At 39.0% G+C, this 13493-nt stretch overlaps 1 protein-coding gene across 6 annotated transcripts in view; it reads left to right on the forward strand.

Moving 5' to 3' along the window:
* lmo7b (LIM domain 7b) overlaps window positions 1–13493 on the forward strand; it is a 33400-nt gene that overhangs the window by 11165 nt on the left and 8742 nt on the right. For 4 of the 6 annotated variants that reach the window (XM_046837584.1, XM_046837587.1, XM_046837588.1 and 1 more), the window contains exons 9-21: window positions 167–323; window positions 3259–3288; window positions 4393–4567; window positions 5099–5214; window positions 6196–6640; window positions 7356–7580; window positions 7904–8018; window positions 9900–10061; window positions 10203–10279; window positions 10702–10765; window positions 12623–12648; window positions 12741–12848; window positions 12998–13105. In XM_046837584.1, coding sequence (XP_046693540.1) covers window positions 167–323; window positions 3259–3288; window positions 4393–4567; window positions 5099–5214; window positions 6196–6640; window positions 7356–7580; window positions 7904–8018; window positions 9900–10061; window positions 10203–10279; window positions 10702–10765; window positions 12623–12648; window positions 12741–12848; window positions 12998–13105 — 1808 coding nt within the window. The remainder of the gene's footprint in view (window positions 1–166; window positions 324–3258; window positions 3289–4392; window positions 4568–5098; window positions 5215–6195; window positions 6641–7355; window positions 7581–7903; window positions 8019–9899; window positions 10062–10202; window positions 10280–10701; window positions 10766–12622; window positions 12649–12740; window positions 12849–12997; window positions 13106–13493) is intronic. The other 2 variants (XM_046837585.1, XM_046837586.1) reach the window with 2 other exon arrangements.

The raw sequence follows: 13493 nt of genomic DNA on the forward strand, positions 1-13493 counted from the left end.
CGTGCGACATGCTAGGTCATTCCTTAGCATTGAGGTAATGCAGGCGTAGCTGTGTGTTCAGCCTTGACATCTTGCATGGTGTAGTCAACTAAAGTCATTTTACATGTTCGTCTCGCTGTGGATTGAGGATCTTTGTTTCTCATCTTTTTGTTTTTCTATCTGTCAGGGTTTGGAAGTGACGCAGAGGCAGAGCACTGCTTTAGGATGACTGAACCCATGTCTGCATCTGGAAGAGAGAGACAAAATGTCCCGGCCCCTCTAAGGAAGAAAAGATTCCAACAGCACGAAGAAGGTAGCAGGGGTCGTGTCGGTGCGCTCCACAGGTATTTCTATCCAAATTTTCCTTGTGTTTTGCTTATGCTCAGTGATTCACAGGAATTGCAAATTAGAATATTGTCCAGTCAAGATTTTAGATGGTTTATTTGCACATTTCTGGCTTTTATTAAATTACTTCTAAAATGTCCCTCTGAGTCTGATTTCCTCAACATCTCTTGGCTGTAGTGAAAATGGGCGGGGCTTAGTCAGTCCCTCCCTTGACCTCCCTCCCATTTCTGCTTTCCACCAATGGGCACACGATTACCAGAGCGACTCGGAGTCTGATACTGACCGTCCCGAACCGGACCTTGTCCAGGACGACCTCGCGAGCCGCCGCTTCCGCTCGACAACCTCGAACGCTCCCGTGAACTTCGCCATCCCTCTGAACCCCAGAAGTATGAAGTCGTTCCCTGCAGTGACCCCCAGTTCAAAGAGGTTGTGGGTCACAATGTCTGATGAGTCTCGTTTGGCTAATGTTCCTCACGAAAGGTCAAGCCAGAGGTCAGAGTTTGGAGTGACTTGAAGTGGCATGACATCCTAACACTGCCGTGGCTGGCTAACACTTTTGCTCTGTTTATCAGACAGCGTTGATGTGCGGTGGTATTTCCTGGCTACTTGATTAACTCTGGATGTGGTTCATCATCAGTAATCAAAGAAATGCATTAATCAGCATTTCATCGCTCATCTAAACTTGCCAGACTTAATCTTGTTCTGCTTCCTGATTTTACTAACCTTTTTAATTTTTGGTTCGTACTGATTTTCTGCCATCTGCAAGAAGTCTGTTGCGCATACATGTGGATGTGTATTCTGTTCATGCTGCGTTTTAAAGGGAATATTTACGTCAGCAGTACATCCCCACTACCCCGAAGCACAGATGGCTACGAAAATGCCTTTCTGGAGGACGAGCTTCTTCTACAGGCTTGGAATGAAGATTCAAGTGAATCAGACGAAGGTCAAAGCTACGCAGACCCCATTCAGGATGACCTCTATGCTCGCAAGGTGCTCCAAGCCACCCATCAGATCTCTGGCAACACCGATTCCGACAAATATTTACCCAAGTACTGGACTCCTGAAGAGGATGCTCATGTGGGGAAGATCAGACTGGGGTCACAACGCAGACCCTGGTACAAGAAAATGCAGGGCTTCAGGTTGGTCCCAATGGCAGGATGGTGGAACAATTCAGTCTTCTTTCTTTTCTTGAATGGTCTACTCTATCCTTTTGATTTACCCTCCTTCTTTGGTTTCTCTTTCTTTTTCTCTCCTTCAAAACCTGGGGTTAGCCGAAAGACTACTGGCTCATCCGAGGAAGACTCTGATTTTGATGTGACTCCCTGGTTGGGAGCCCCTTCTTGCACCTGCACACCTGCATCCAGATCCCAACAAAATTTTTAGTAACATCTTCCATCCCTATAGTCCTTCTCCTGTCCCACCTTAGGCTTTGGGTTTAGTGTGATCTCCAGGCTTGGGCATCTTTGTAATAAATGGATCAGATTGGTTTGAACTCGACTGATTTGAATTGTGATCCACAACCTAAGCAATATAAAGCAGAACCAATATTTGTTCAGAGTCAATACCAAAAGTTTAACTTAGACTGGTGACACATTAAAAGGAAATAACATTGACTCTGTCTTGTGATAACGCCATTTTAAATTTAACGATTTAACTCAGTTGGTGTGGTCTGGGTTCACTTGGAGTATAACTACTTGAGATGACAAATCAATACAAACAGTTTCTGTCCAATAACCTGAGAGTTCTCTCCTTGTGGGTGTAGCCAATTCTAGAATTATTTTGAAAATACAAAACGGCTAGATCACCATTTTTACACATCATGTGATATTGCCATAAGTCAATATATTGCAAAACAATTGAACAGATTGTTCAAACAGATTGTTCCACAACCACCTTAATTTGTCACCTGTCTGTTGTTGGCCAGAAGGTGGTGCCATAGTTTAGACACTGCTCCAGTGGTACACAGAAGGCTCACGTTTAAGGCATATGCACATGATCTCTCTAATATATGATGCTCTAATAATTTTTACAAGTCTGGGAATCATCAGTTGTCAAAAGGGGAAAAATCTCAAATTGCTCAGCAAGGATTTAACCATGACATCTGCTTCCTTCGCTGCAATGAACCTGAAAAGAAATGACAAGATCAAAAAGTGGAGTATCAGTGGAAAGCTGGCTGTTCAAGTCTGGAGGTCTTTCGGTGATGAGAAAAAAAAAAAACAATACAGAGTGTCCCAGTTACAGTGTTTCCACAGGTTTATTCCTTAATATATGCTGCTAGCTTTGTGCCTATATGCCCATGAGAACAGAAACTAATGCTTTCGAAACAATGGGTCAATGAAATGTTTTGTTGCACATTTAATGTGTTGTTTTGAGCAAAAAATTGTCATTGAATTTTAGCTCACGTGATGAACAGGCTCGGCTCTGATGTTCTCTCTCGGATATTCGCACCCAGGTGTGAAAAGCGATTGCCCATGATCCTCTGCTGGGGATTTCACACTGATAGTGTTTAAAAATCTATTTATTGCTGTAGTATTTAATAAAAGCTTTTATGCTGAAGTTCGACTGTCTTTGAGTCATTTTACACATGCGTTGATTAGTTTCTTTGATTGGAGCTCTGGTGTGCCTTTTGCTAATAGGGATAATTCTTTTCTGTAAAATATAGCTACGGAAATAGATATATATTTCTTGGAGTAAAACAGAATATCAGGCCAAAAGCTCTTTGGAATTGTGATTTATTGATTGCTATTCTGGCTCTATTTTAAAACTTTTCTAAAAGAAAAAAAAAATACTTTCTAATACTTCTTACGAGTGTGCACAACTTGTTTAATTATTTATATAATTTGAATCTACAGTCTCTTAAACACTCTAATTCACTCTAAAACCTTTTTCTTGTCTGTTAAACTGGTTCGATTTGTCATTATCTGTATTCCCTAGAGTTCCCATGGGACATTCTCTTAATGTCGGGTGAGTGTGTTTTATGTGGTTGTTCATGCTATGGCTTTAAATGTGTGTATAAATCAAGCGCTGCAGTTTTGGGTTTGTGTGTCGTCCTCTTTCTCTCGCTAGAGGTGTGAGCTTCGCTTGAAGCTTCTGTAATGTGCTGTGCTGTTGCTTCTTCATGACTAGCTTGATGTATTAGATACTCTATATGGACATTTTTATTTTCTAACCATGTGTGATTCTTTACCAAACTGTTTTCACAAAGTTGGAGGCACACAATTGTATCAGACGTCTTTTGGATGCTGTAGTATGACATTTCCCATTTAGTTCAACTAGGAGACTCAAACCTGTTTCAGTATGGCACAAAGCCAGCTCTATGAAGATGCTTTATATAGGTTGGAGTGGAAGATCTTTAATGGCTTACTATTAGAGCTCTGTCCTCAACCCTGTTGAACACATTTGTGATTAGTGTGAATGCTGAATGCATCCCAAGCCTCCTCATCTACATGTGTTCCAACACCCTTGTGGCTGAATAAACCCAGATCTCCACAAGCACACTACAAAATAGTGGAATCTAGTTCTTCCCAGGAGAGTAGAGGTTATTATAACAGCATATAGGGTCTACATAAGGAATTGGATGTTGAAAAAGCAGAGAGTTTTTGTCAAATGTCCACAAACCTTTGTCCATATAGTGTATTTTTTCTTAAATTTGAATAGCTGAAAGCCATTTCTTCTGCTGTTCCGTGCGCCGCCTGCTTTTATCCAGTGTCTGAGTGTTTTTGGTTTAGGTCTCTTTTAGCAATTCTCACCGGCTTCATACAGACACTTCAGACTTTACTAGATGTTAGTGTTTCATTTAAAACTTCAGCTCAAAGGTGTAAGTTTTCAGCAAGGTGTTCTTGCGTATCTAAAAAAAAAAAATTGCATCTCAGACGATGAGCTTCAGGAACATTTAAAAATTTTGTAACTCGTTCAGAAAAGTGAAGTTCCATATGTTAAACACTGTATAAACACTGTGGTTGAGCAAATACTAAAAAACAGTGTTTGAGTGCTTTTTATTGCAGCCATATGCTCATTGTTTAGCATTTATCTTTGCTATATTTTAAATTTTTTTCATTAACCCACTAGGAGCAAGTCAATGAGTGACATCACCCTGGAGCCCACAGCAAAGGAGTCTGAAAGCAGCACATCTTTTCATTCTTCAAAAAATCAACGTAGTAAAACGGCGACCGTTTCTATGCGGCAGGAACTGTTTAGGCAATATCAGGGCAGACTGAGGGAGAGCGAGGCCAAGTGGCAGGAGGTATGTGGTGTGTGGTGGGTTTTAATTTTTATTTTTTTTTATATTATATGGGGGAAAAAAAACATTAGACTGTGCATATTGCAATGAGGTAAGCAATTTACCTTACATTTATACAGGTCACTCCCAGTGTTTGAGTAATACAATACAGGGGAGGAATTTCAGTGGGTATTTTTGTCCCCCTCCCACCCCACTACCACAGTCATAACCTAAAATGGGCAGTTTTAATGTTATGTTTTAAGCCTCACACGCAGTCAGCTGCTATTTAATTCGTGGAAGGCATATTATAACCTGGTTTTACAATGACATCATAAAAAAATTAAATAAAACTATTTCCATAGCACCAAGCCTCATTCCAACTGCTCTCCAGAACAAAATTGTTTATTTCTAACGTGGCACCTCACTGCATCACAAAGCACAAATGACTTCCCGCTGCTCTGTCAGTTTGCGTCACTGCCAGCGTGAGTGCAGGCTTAGACATTTACCATTCAAGTAGGTGTAGGTGGAAAATCCAATATTGTTGTCCTGTTGTAGGACCTGAACAAGTGGAAGACTCGAAGGCGGAGCATGAACACTGACTTGCAGAGGACGAAAGAAGAGCGAGGGGTCACCGGGGTGACTTTTCCTGCCGGAGAGGATCAGGAGAAAAGGTAGCGCACGCAGAAAGATTGATTCACCCTACAGAAACTAGTGATGCTTCCATGTTCTGTAAATGATGTGCAAATAAATCAAAGCCTGCCTCGTCAAATTATATTTTATGTCACTTCTTTAAGTGTGTTTTCCAGGAAACCAGGTAGGACAGGACACAGCTGTGAACAGTGACTGCTAATAATTGTAAAAACAAGTTTTCAGGTCACTTTTGATTAAAGCATTAGTCAGCAGTCGTGGCTTATTTGGAAATCTGTTGTATCCTTAAAAGAATGTGCTTAGAACCGGTGAAGAAATAAGCATTGTACGCCGAACAGGTATAAAATTATGACCACTTGCAGGTGGAGTGAAGAACACTGATTTTCTCATCATGGCACCTCTTAGTAGGTGGGATATATCAGGCAGCAAGTCATCATTTTGTCCTTAAAGTTGACCTATTGGATGCAGAAAAAATTGGCGAGCTAAAGGAATGAGCGAGTTTGACAAATCATGACGACTGGGTCAGAGCAGCACTTGTGGGCTGTTCCTGGTCTGCAGTGGTCAGTATCTATCAAAAGTGCTCCAAGGAAGAAACAGGAGTGAACCGGTGACAGGGTCGTGGGCTCATTGATGCACGTGGCAGAGCGAAGGCTGGTCCATGTGGTCCGATCCAACAGACTGTAGCTAAAATTGCTGAGATGTTAATGCGCGACGGGTCAGGACCGTTTTTACAGCAAAAGGGGACCAACGCATCATTAGGCTGGTGGACATAAAGTTGTGCCTGATCGATGGTCATAATGTTAAGCCTGTTTGGTGTATGCTTACATTTGCAAATAGGGAGGAGCTTATTTCTGAGTGGGAAAAACACTCTGATTTGTAGAATTATTGAGAATCCTTTATTACCGAAGAGTCATTCAAAATGGTTGTGTCGAAGTAGTTTGAAATATCACCAACTGCAGCTTTAATTAAAAAACAAACAAAATATGATCCATGTGTTTTTGCAGGCGGAGCATTCACAGGGAGGAGCCTGTTATGGCCTCCATTGCTACAGATGAAGCTTCCAGTTCTTTTCCGTTGACCTCCAGCAGCAGCAGTATGCCTGCAACAATGTGTTCATCCGGACATGTTCCTGACCACAGAGGCTGTTCTCCTGCTAATGGCACGATTGAGGCGAGTCATCGCACACCTCCTGTAGTGAGCAGAGCATCCGATTACATCCAGAGCTCCTCATCACCCTCCATGCCAGCCTCGGATACAGACTCTGCTCCAGGGCCCGTCCAGCGTGCCAAGTCTTTAGAAGGTGTGTTTTCAGGTTCCCCACAGATGTCGGCAATGCTACCCAGAGGTTTCCGTAGGTCAGAGGGCACCTCAAGGCTCTCCACAGGTGTCACACCAAGGCCGTTTGGCACCAAGAGCTCCAGGATGTCCACTCAGTTAAGATTCCAATCAGTGAGTGCATTTTACGCTTTTACTTTCTAGTGAATTATTTTTAAATATAAATTTTTAAATAAAGGTGGTTAGATTGTTCCAGTCACAAAGCTCTTGTGTATGCTGTACCGGAGGTGTGTGCATTTGTTTGTCCATCCACGTTTGTGCGTCGTGTTCTGTGTGGAGTTTAGTGTTACTCGTCTCTCTATGGTCTCTTTGCAGCCCGTATAAATAATGGAACATGGCTGCAATGCCACTTAATGCTTCTGGCAGATAGTGAAACCCAAGCTTTTGAAATAACTGGCCAAGTGAAATAGGGCACTAGGATTAAAGAAAGTGCCCTATTTCAACTAGGTGTGTGTGTGTGTGTGTGTGTGTGTGTGTGTGTGTTTGTGTGATGAATGAATAAATAAATACATAAATACATACATACATACATACATAAAAAAATAATAATTAAAAAAACTAACTTAAAAAATTCAAACATTACAAAATAAAAAAATTAAATATTAATAAAAAATACGAGTTATAAAATATAGGATCTCTCTACATATATACTGTATCAATATTATCTGTGTGCTTTATTCATAAACAGTGAACTAACTTCAGCTGAACCACACTGTACACTGTAAATTGGCAACTCTTGTCAACTTCCTCCTCATTGTCTTTACATTGCTTTCAAGGATATTTGCTGACAGAAATGCTTTATACTTTCTTTATCTTGAACCTCTCACAGATAGACGATCCCCCTAATGACCAGCGAGAGCAAAGCCATCTTCCTACATCTTTCCCCCACCAAGGAACTCCTGATTACAAAGATGACTCTCACTCTAGTACACACTCAACTGTCCAGCAGGAAAAGAGGGAAAAGCGGATCGACTCGGCACCTAGCATTCACTCGTTTGTGTCTGCTAGCATCCTGGTGCCAGAGAAAGTTTTGTGCACAAGCAGGCAGGACGAGGTGAAACTCAATGTGTCTGACTTTCACTACAATACTCACCCTAATTACTGTAATAATCTCAGGAGTAATATATATATTTTTATTTTTTATTTTTTTATATCGCTGTAGGAAATGTACTAAATTTGTGTAGAATCTATCGCTCTGAAGTAAAAACGTATAGACATGCATGTTTTCTAAGAGGTGTGTGTATGTAATTTTATATCGAGGCCTGGGGTTCGAGTAAAAAGCACAGTAAGCATCAGATCTCGGGTTTCCCCACAGGATGCGATCACATGATCACCTGCCTCAGGTAACATTTCCTCCGTTCTCGGTCTGTCCATCAGGTGGATCACCATGACATGCGAGTCAGTCTGACTAAGGCACCCAACAGCAGCACCGACTTTGGATTTCAGGCTCATTGGGACTCGACCGGCGCTCGCATCAAATCCATCCAACCAAGTAAGATGCACGCTTAATGTTGTTGTTATTAATTATTGTTATTATCGAAATGGAATATTCCTCAAACATATACACTAATATAGCTTACATTTTCTTTCAAACACTTGCATTTCAATATTTTAATTATTTTAATGTTAATTAGTAATACATTTATTAGTACATCAGAATGCTATGCACTTTTTGAACAGTCCACATTCAGTCCCCATTTGCCATTATTGCAATAACCTTCACTCTTCTGGGAAGGTGTTACACTAGATTTTGCAGTTTTGCTTGTGGAAATTTGAAAAATTTTATTCAGTCACAAGGGTGTTAGTAAAGTCAGGTAGGTGAGGTGAGTTGAGGAGACCTGGAGAGTTGAAAGGTGTTCAGTAGGGTTTGAGCTCTATAGCAGGCTATTCAATAAGAGATGGCTTTGTGAACAGGTATATTGTCATGCTGGAACAGGTTCGAGTCTCCTAGTTTATTAAAGGGAAACTGTAATGCTAGTGAATTTAAAGGCATTGTGTGACTTGCTTTGTGTTAACAGTTTGGTTAAATGGATACATGAGAGGAAGAACTAAATGAAGATACAAAAGGAGAAAAACAATATAATGAGGAGGAAAATTCTGGAAACTTAGATCTATCCTGTGTGTATTTTAGAATTTTGTCCAATTGATTGTGGAAAGCAAACCTTTACCGTTCAAACGTTATTGTGATTGTATGTGGAAATGAATCATTTTAAGCAGTTTCATTTAAAGGTGGAGTAATTTAACCATGCTGTATATAATAGTGGTAACTAGGCTGATTTGCTGTTTTTCGCACTGTGTCGTGACTATGCATCATTTATTCTTAATATTTAATAGTGTCATTATGGCTTATTGAATGGTTGGTTAACTGGTGTCTTGGTTTGCAGTAGGACCTCTGTTTTGTGTTTCCCTCCATCCTTTTAAATGATCTCTTGTAATAATGACATTAAAGTGTGTGTGTGTGTGTGTGTGTGTGTGTGTGTGTGTGTGTGTGTGTGTGTGTGTGTGTGTGTGTGTGTGTGTGTGTGTGTGTGTGTGTGTGTGTGTGTGTGTCAGAACACACTGAGTGGGACACGGGCATGAATGATTGATGGTGAAGAGTGAAGGTGTTGCTTACTGTGCATCAGTCTGATTAGTTAGACATGGTGTTACACTCAGGGTGATCTCTCTGTGCTTTTTTTGTGCTGAGGTCGACTGATTTCATCGGTTCTGGCAAAAATCCATACCGATAGTTTTTCCGGGCTGCTTTTATATAGTTGGAGTGTTACTTAATGTTTCAGTTTGAATGCATGTCTTATTTTCCTCAATATTTATTAATATAATGAATAGATTCATATTTATTTTATTTAGCACATTTTTATGATTCTGTCTTTTTTATTTATTTATTTATTTTATTTTTATTATCGTAATGTTTAGTACTATTTTTTACATGATTTAAAATTATTTTTTTTTATATCTGTTTTAAAATCTATTGGTGGATTCATTGGTTATTGGCAAGTATGATCCAACCTCTGTTCATTAATGAAGTGTAACAATGTTATAGGAGTAAACCCTAGATAAAAAATTGCCCCTGATGTAAAAAAGAAAAAAAAAAGTGTGAAATGAAGTATGTACAAATTTCCAGCTTTATGTGCCACAAGGGACAGCTCCAGCACTAGCATTGTTCCCTCTCGGTGCTCTATATTAGATTTTACAGACTGGTTATAATGGACTAAATATTCAAATGATTTATATGGAGGATTTGCACAGTCCTTGTTTGACATCTCAGACTCACAGTTTGTTCTACATTGACTCTCTGAAGGTGATCCAGAGCAGTGCAAAAAATAAAGTTGCGCCAGTATATAAACCCCAGTGTTTGATTGGCTCTGTCCATCAGGCAGCCCAGCTCAGCTGTGCCACCTGCAAGCGGGCGATGAGATTGTGGCTCTGGGTGGACAGCGAGTGGCCGAAATGAGCTACGAACAGTGGAAGGCTAATATGGATGCTGCTCTACGAGAGGGCAAGTTGCTGATGGAAATCCGACGCCTCAGCCTTAACGGTAATAATCCCTAAATAAGGACTGCTTGAGATTAGTTATCATCTAATGATTTGATTTCAAATGGATAGCTCAATGTGCACAAAGTACCCATGTTTAAATGTGCTGTTTAAAGAGTCTGATCAGTATGGCAAATGCTTGTAGGTCATCCAGATCACCACACCTCCAGCCTGCCCGTGGAGAACGAGACTAAAGGGCAGGTCAACGGCCATCCTGATCACGTAAGTGACTAGTTGCTCACATCAGCAAAATGGACTTGATGTTAAAATAAATTTCCTGGTTGCACAATTGCAATTTCTTTACTATTTAGTACATGCAGGTATACATGATTTCTCTCAAGGTTTCTTCCTCATATCTATTTAGGAAGGTTTTTTTTATCGTGGTCTCATCTCATTAGGGTTTAATGTATTCATTTTAAATGTATATCTTATGTATATTTCTATAAAGCTTTTTTGAGACATGATCTTGAATGTTCTATAGAAATAAAAGTACACTATCAGTTTCATAAATCAAATCAGCACATTTTCTGGGTTTTTTGAAGGTCATTCAGTAAACTTTTAACTAAAAGGATGATTTGTGATCACATGCAGTAGTAATAATGGATTTGTTTTGGTTATTGTTGTTTTATTGATGTTGAATGCAGGGTTTGTCAGTGAAAGCAACAAACGGAAGCTTTCATAAAGGTCCAGACCCGACCAAAAACAAAGGTAAGGGATGAAATTTGTGCTTAAATTGGTTTGGACTTTAGTGTGATGCATGCAATTGATTTTTGTTTTGTTTTATTAGTTCTTTTACCTCTCTAACTTTTTGCACCTGTTGGACATAATGCAAAATTGCAACAGGAACTAAATTTTTTACATGTAGAAAAGTAAATCTTTTAGGCAACTTGGAATATTTTAGAAAAGTAGTAGCTCAGTGGTTAAGATTTTGGACTTGATCAGAAGGTCATGAATAGAGGTCGACCGATTCATTAGTTTTTCCTGATGAATCGGCACCGATAGTTGATTTCTTGAGCTGTTCACTATCCATTCCGATAGTTTTTCCGGGTTACATTTGTAGTGCCTGAGAAGGTCCACCGTCATTAAGTTTTTTTATTTAATTTTTTACATGCGAGACGTCACGCTGCCTGGTGAGTGCTAGATTCTATTTCTTATTTATGATTTACTCTTTGTTAATAATAAAATTGTTTATTGATGAATATAATCAAGTTCAGAACTATATATATATATATATATATATATATATATATATATATATATATATATATATATATATATATATATATATATATATATATAATATAAAATTATAATTTTATCCTTTTAAAACTATTGGTTTATTTAACTGGTTATCGGCAAGTATGATCCCGCAAGTATCGATATCGGTAAGATCCACTATCGGTTGACCTTTAGTCATGAGTCACCACAGGTTTATTGGTCACCACCAGGAGACCTCACCAAAGCAGTTTCCACTGCTGAGCTCTTAACCCTCAACCATTATATAAATGGAAATAATTGTATTTCGCTCTGAATGAGGGCATCTGCCATATTGGGTTTTTTAGGTTTTTTTTTATTTTTTTTTATTTATTTTTTTTGCTGCTTTATATAGATATCGATCAGGACAATTTGGTGGGTTATAATTGCCCTTTAAGTGCAGGCAGATCTTAACTCGTCGTTTCAAAAACAGTGACTTGGAATCGGCTAGATGTCTGAACATCTATCACCTCGGTGCCAAAACAGAAAAGAGCCATGATGTATATCCACCTCTTACCCTGAGATAGTCTTTATTTGTAATAAATCCTGCAGAAACAGATGAGCTCCTCCTAACAGTGTTATTCATATATGACTGTGTATACACCTCCTCAGGTTCCACTGGATCTACAGTGGACTCTTCAGTCTACCTTTGTGGTAAATGACTGTTGTGTTAGGTTCATCATTGCCTCTGTGTGATGTTCCTGAGACTATCTGAAACCCCAGATGTTGCATGGGTACTTAGTGGGCGTGATCTTTCAAGGATCTACTCGATTTCTTTTTAAGCTTTATCTCTATCTATTGTATGATGTGTGTCTAATATTTGGATGTGTTTCTTGAAACTAACTAATAATAGAAGTCTTGGGGCACTTTTAGAACGCAGTAAACATTTAGATGTCAAACTTGTAATTTTTCCTAATACTGCAAAATTTATTTATTTTTTTTGGTGCTTGAATAGAAATTATTTTAATTTATTTTGCATCTCAGTTTTAAATTTCACATATGTTTAATGGCCTAATTTAACCACTGCCCTATAGGCTTAAATTATAAGATGGTCTTAGGTTTCAGTACAAAGAAATACATTGAAATACTTGTCTATTGTTTTCACTCGCTCACACACAACAGATCAAATGGATAGAGGAATAGTTAAAAATGCTGGCGTATTCCTTTAATCTTTTGCTGTGCGTTTGGGTTGGAATGTAAGCTAAAAGTGCAAATTATTAATATTAAAGTTAATTTTATTGCTCTCTTTTTTTTTTTTTTTTTTTTTTTTGGTCATCTGCCGAACCCACACACAAACACACTTCACTCCAGGAGGCTCAGAGTCGGCCATATCAGATGTGAGTTGTTGCTGCCTGATTGCAATTTTTTTAATCATCAATGCACAACAGATGATCACGTCATAATTCCTCTTTGTTTTGTCTTTCTTTAGCTGCAGGTTCCCTGTATTGGTGCGTCGTCCTCACGCTGGTCCTGGAACACTGAGGAGGAAAGGAGGAGACAAGAGAAATGGCAGATGGAGCAGGAGCACCTCCTGCAGGTAAGACCAGAGATTACTGCTTACTGGAGTCTGTTGTAGTCAAAGTGCATGAGTTTAAGTCCCTTTTCAAGTCCTCTATTTTATTTCAATATTATTTTAAAGACTAAGACTGCAGAATGTTTCTTCTTTTGGGTGTCTGTGTCTGGCAGGAGAAGTACAGGCGTGATCAAGAGAGATTAGAAGAAGCATGGAGACGAGATCAGCAGGAAGCAGCATTAGAAGAAAACAACGGCCCTGAGGTTCATCAACCTTCCGAGGTCTGGCTGTTGTGTCTGTTTAACAAACATACTCACTTGAGCGACAGCCTGCGTAATATTTTTGTTACTCAAGTGTCTCCCTGCACAAGAAAACCAGAAACTCAAAACTGACAAGCAGAACTTCATCATCATACATTTATTATCTGCATAATATTATTTATTAATATAATTAATATATTCATATCAATTTCATTAGCACACTTTCGTGATTCAGTATTTTTTTTGTAATGAATTTTAGTACTATTTAGATGCCGATATTTAGACATCACGGCAGCCTATGGGAGATCTTTTATGCCTATTTTTTGGCCAATATGTTTTGGCGGATTTTCTTCAATTAATAGGTAATTAATAAGACGTGATACAGAAAATTGCTTTAATTATAGGTTTA

The sequence above is a fragment of the Silurus meridionalis genome, chromosome 24, assembly GCF_014805685.1.
Source record: "Silurus meridionalis isolate SWU-2019-XX chromosome 24, ASM1480568v1, whole genome shotgun sequence".
NCBI classification, from domain to species: domain Eukaryota; kingdom Metazoa; phylum Chordata; class Actinopteri; order Siluriformes; family Siluridae; genus Silurus; species Silurus meridionalis.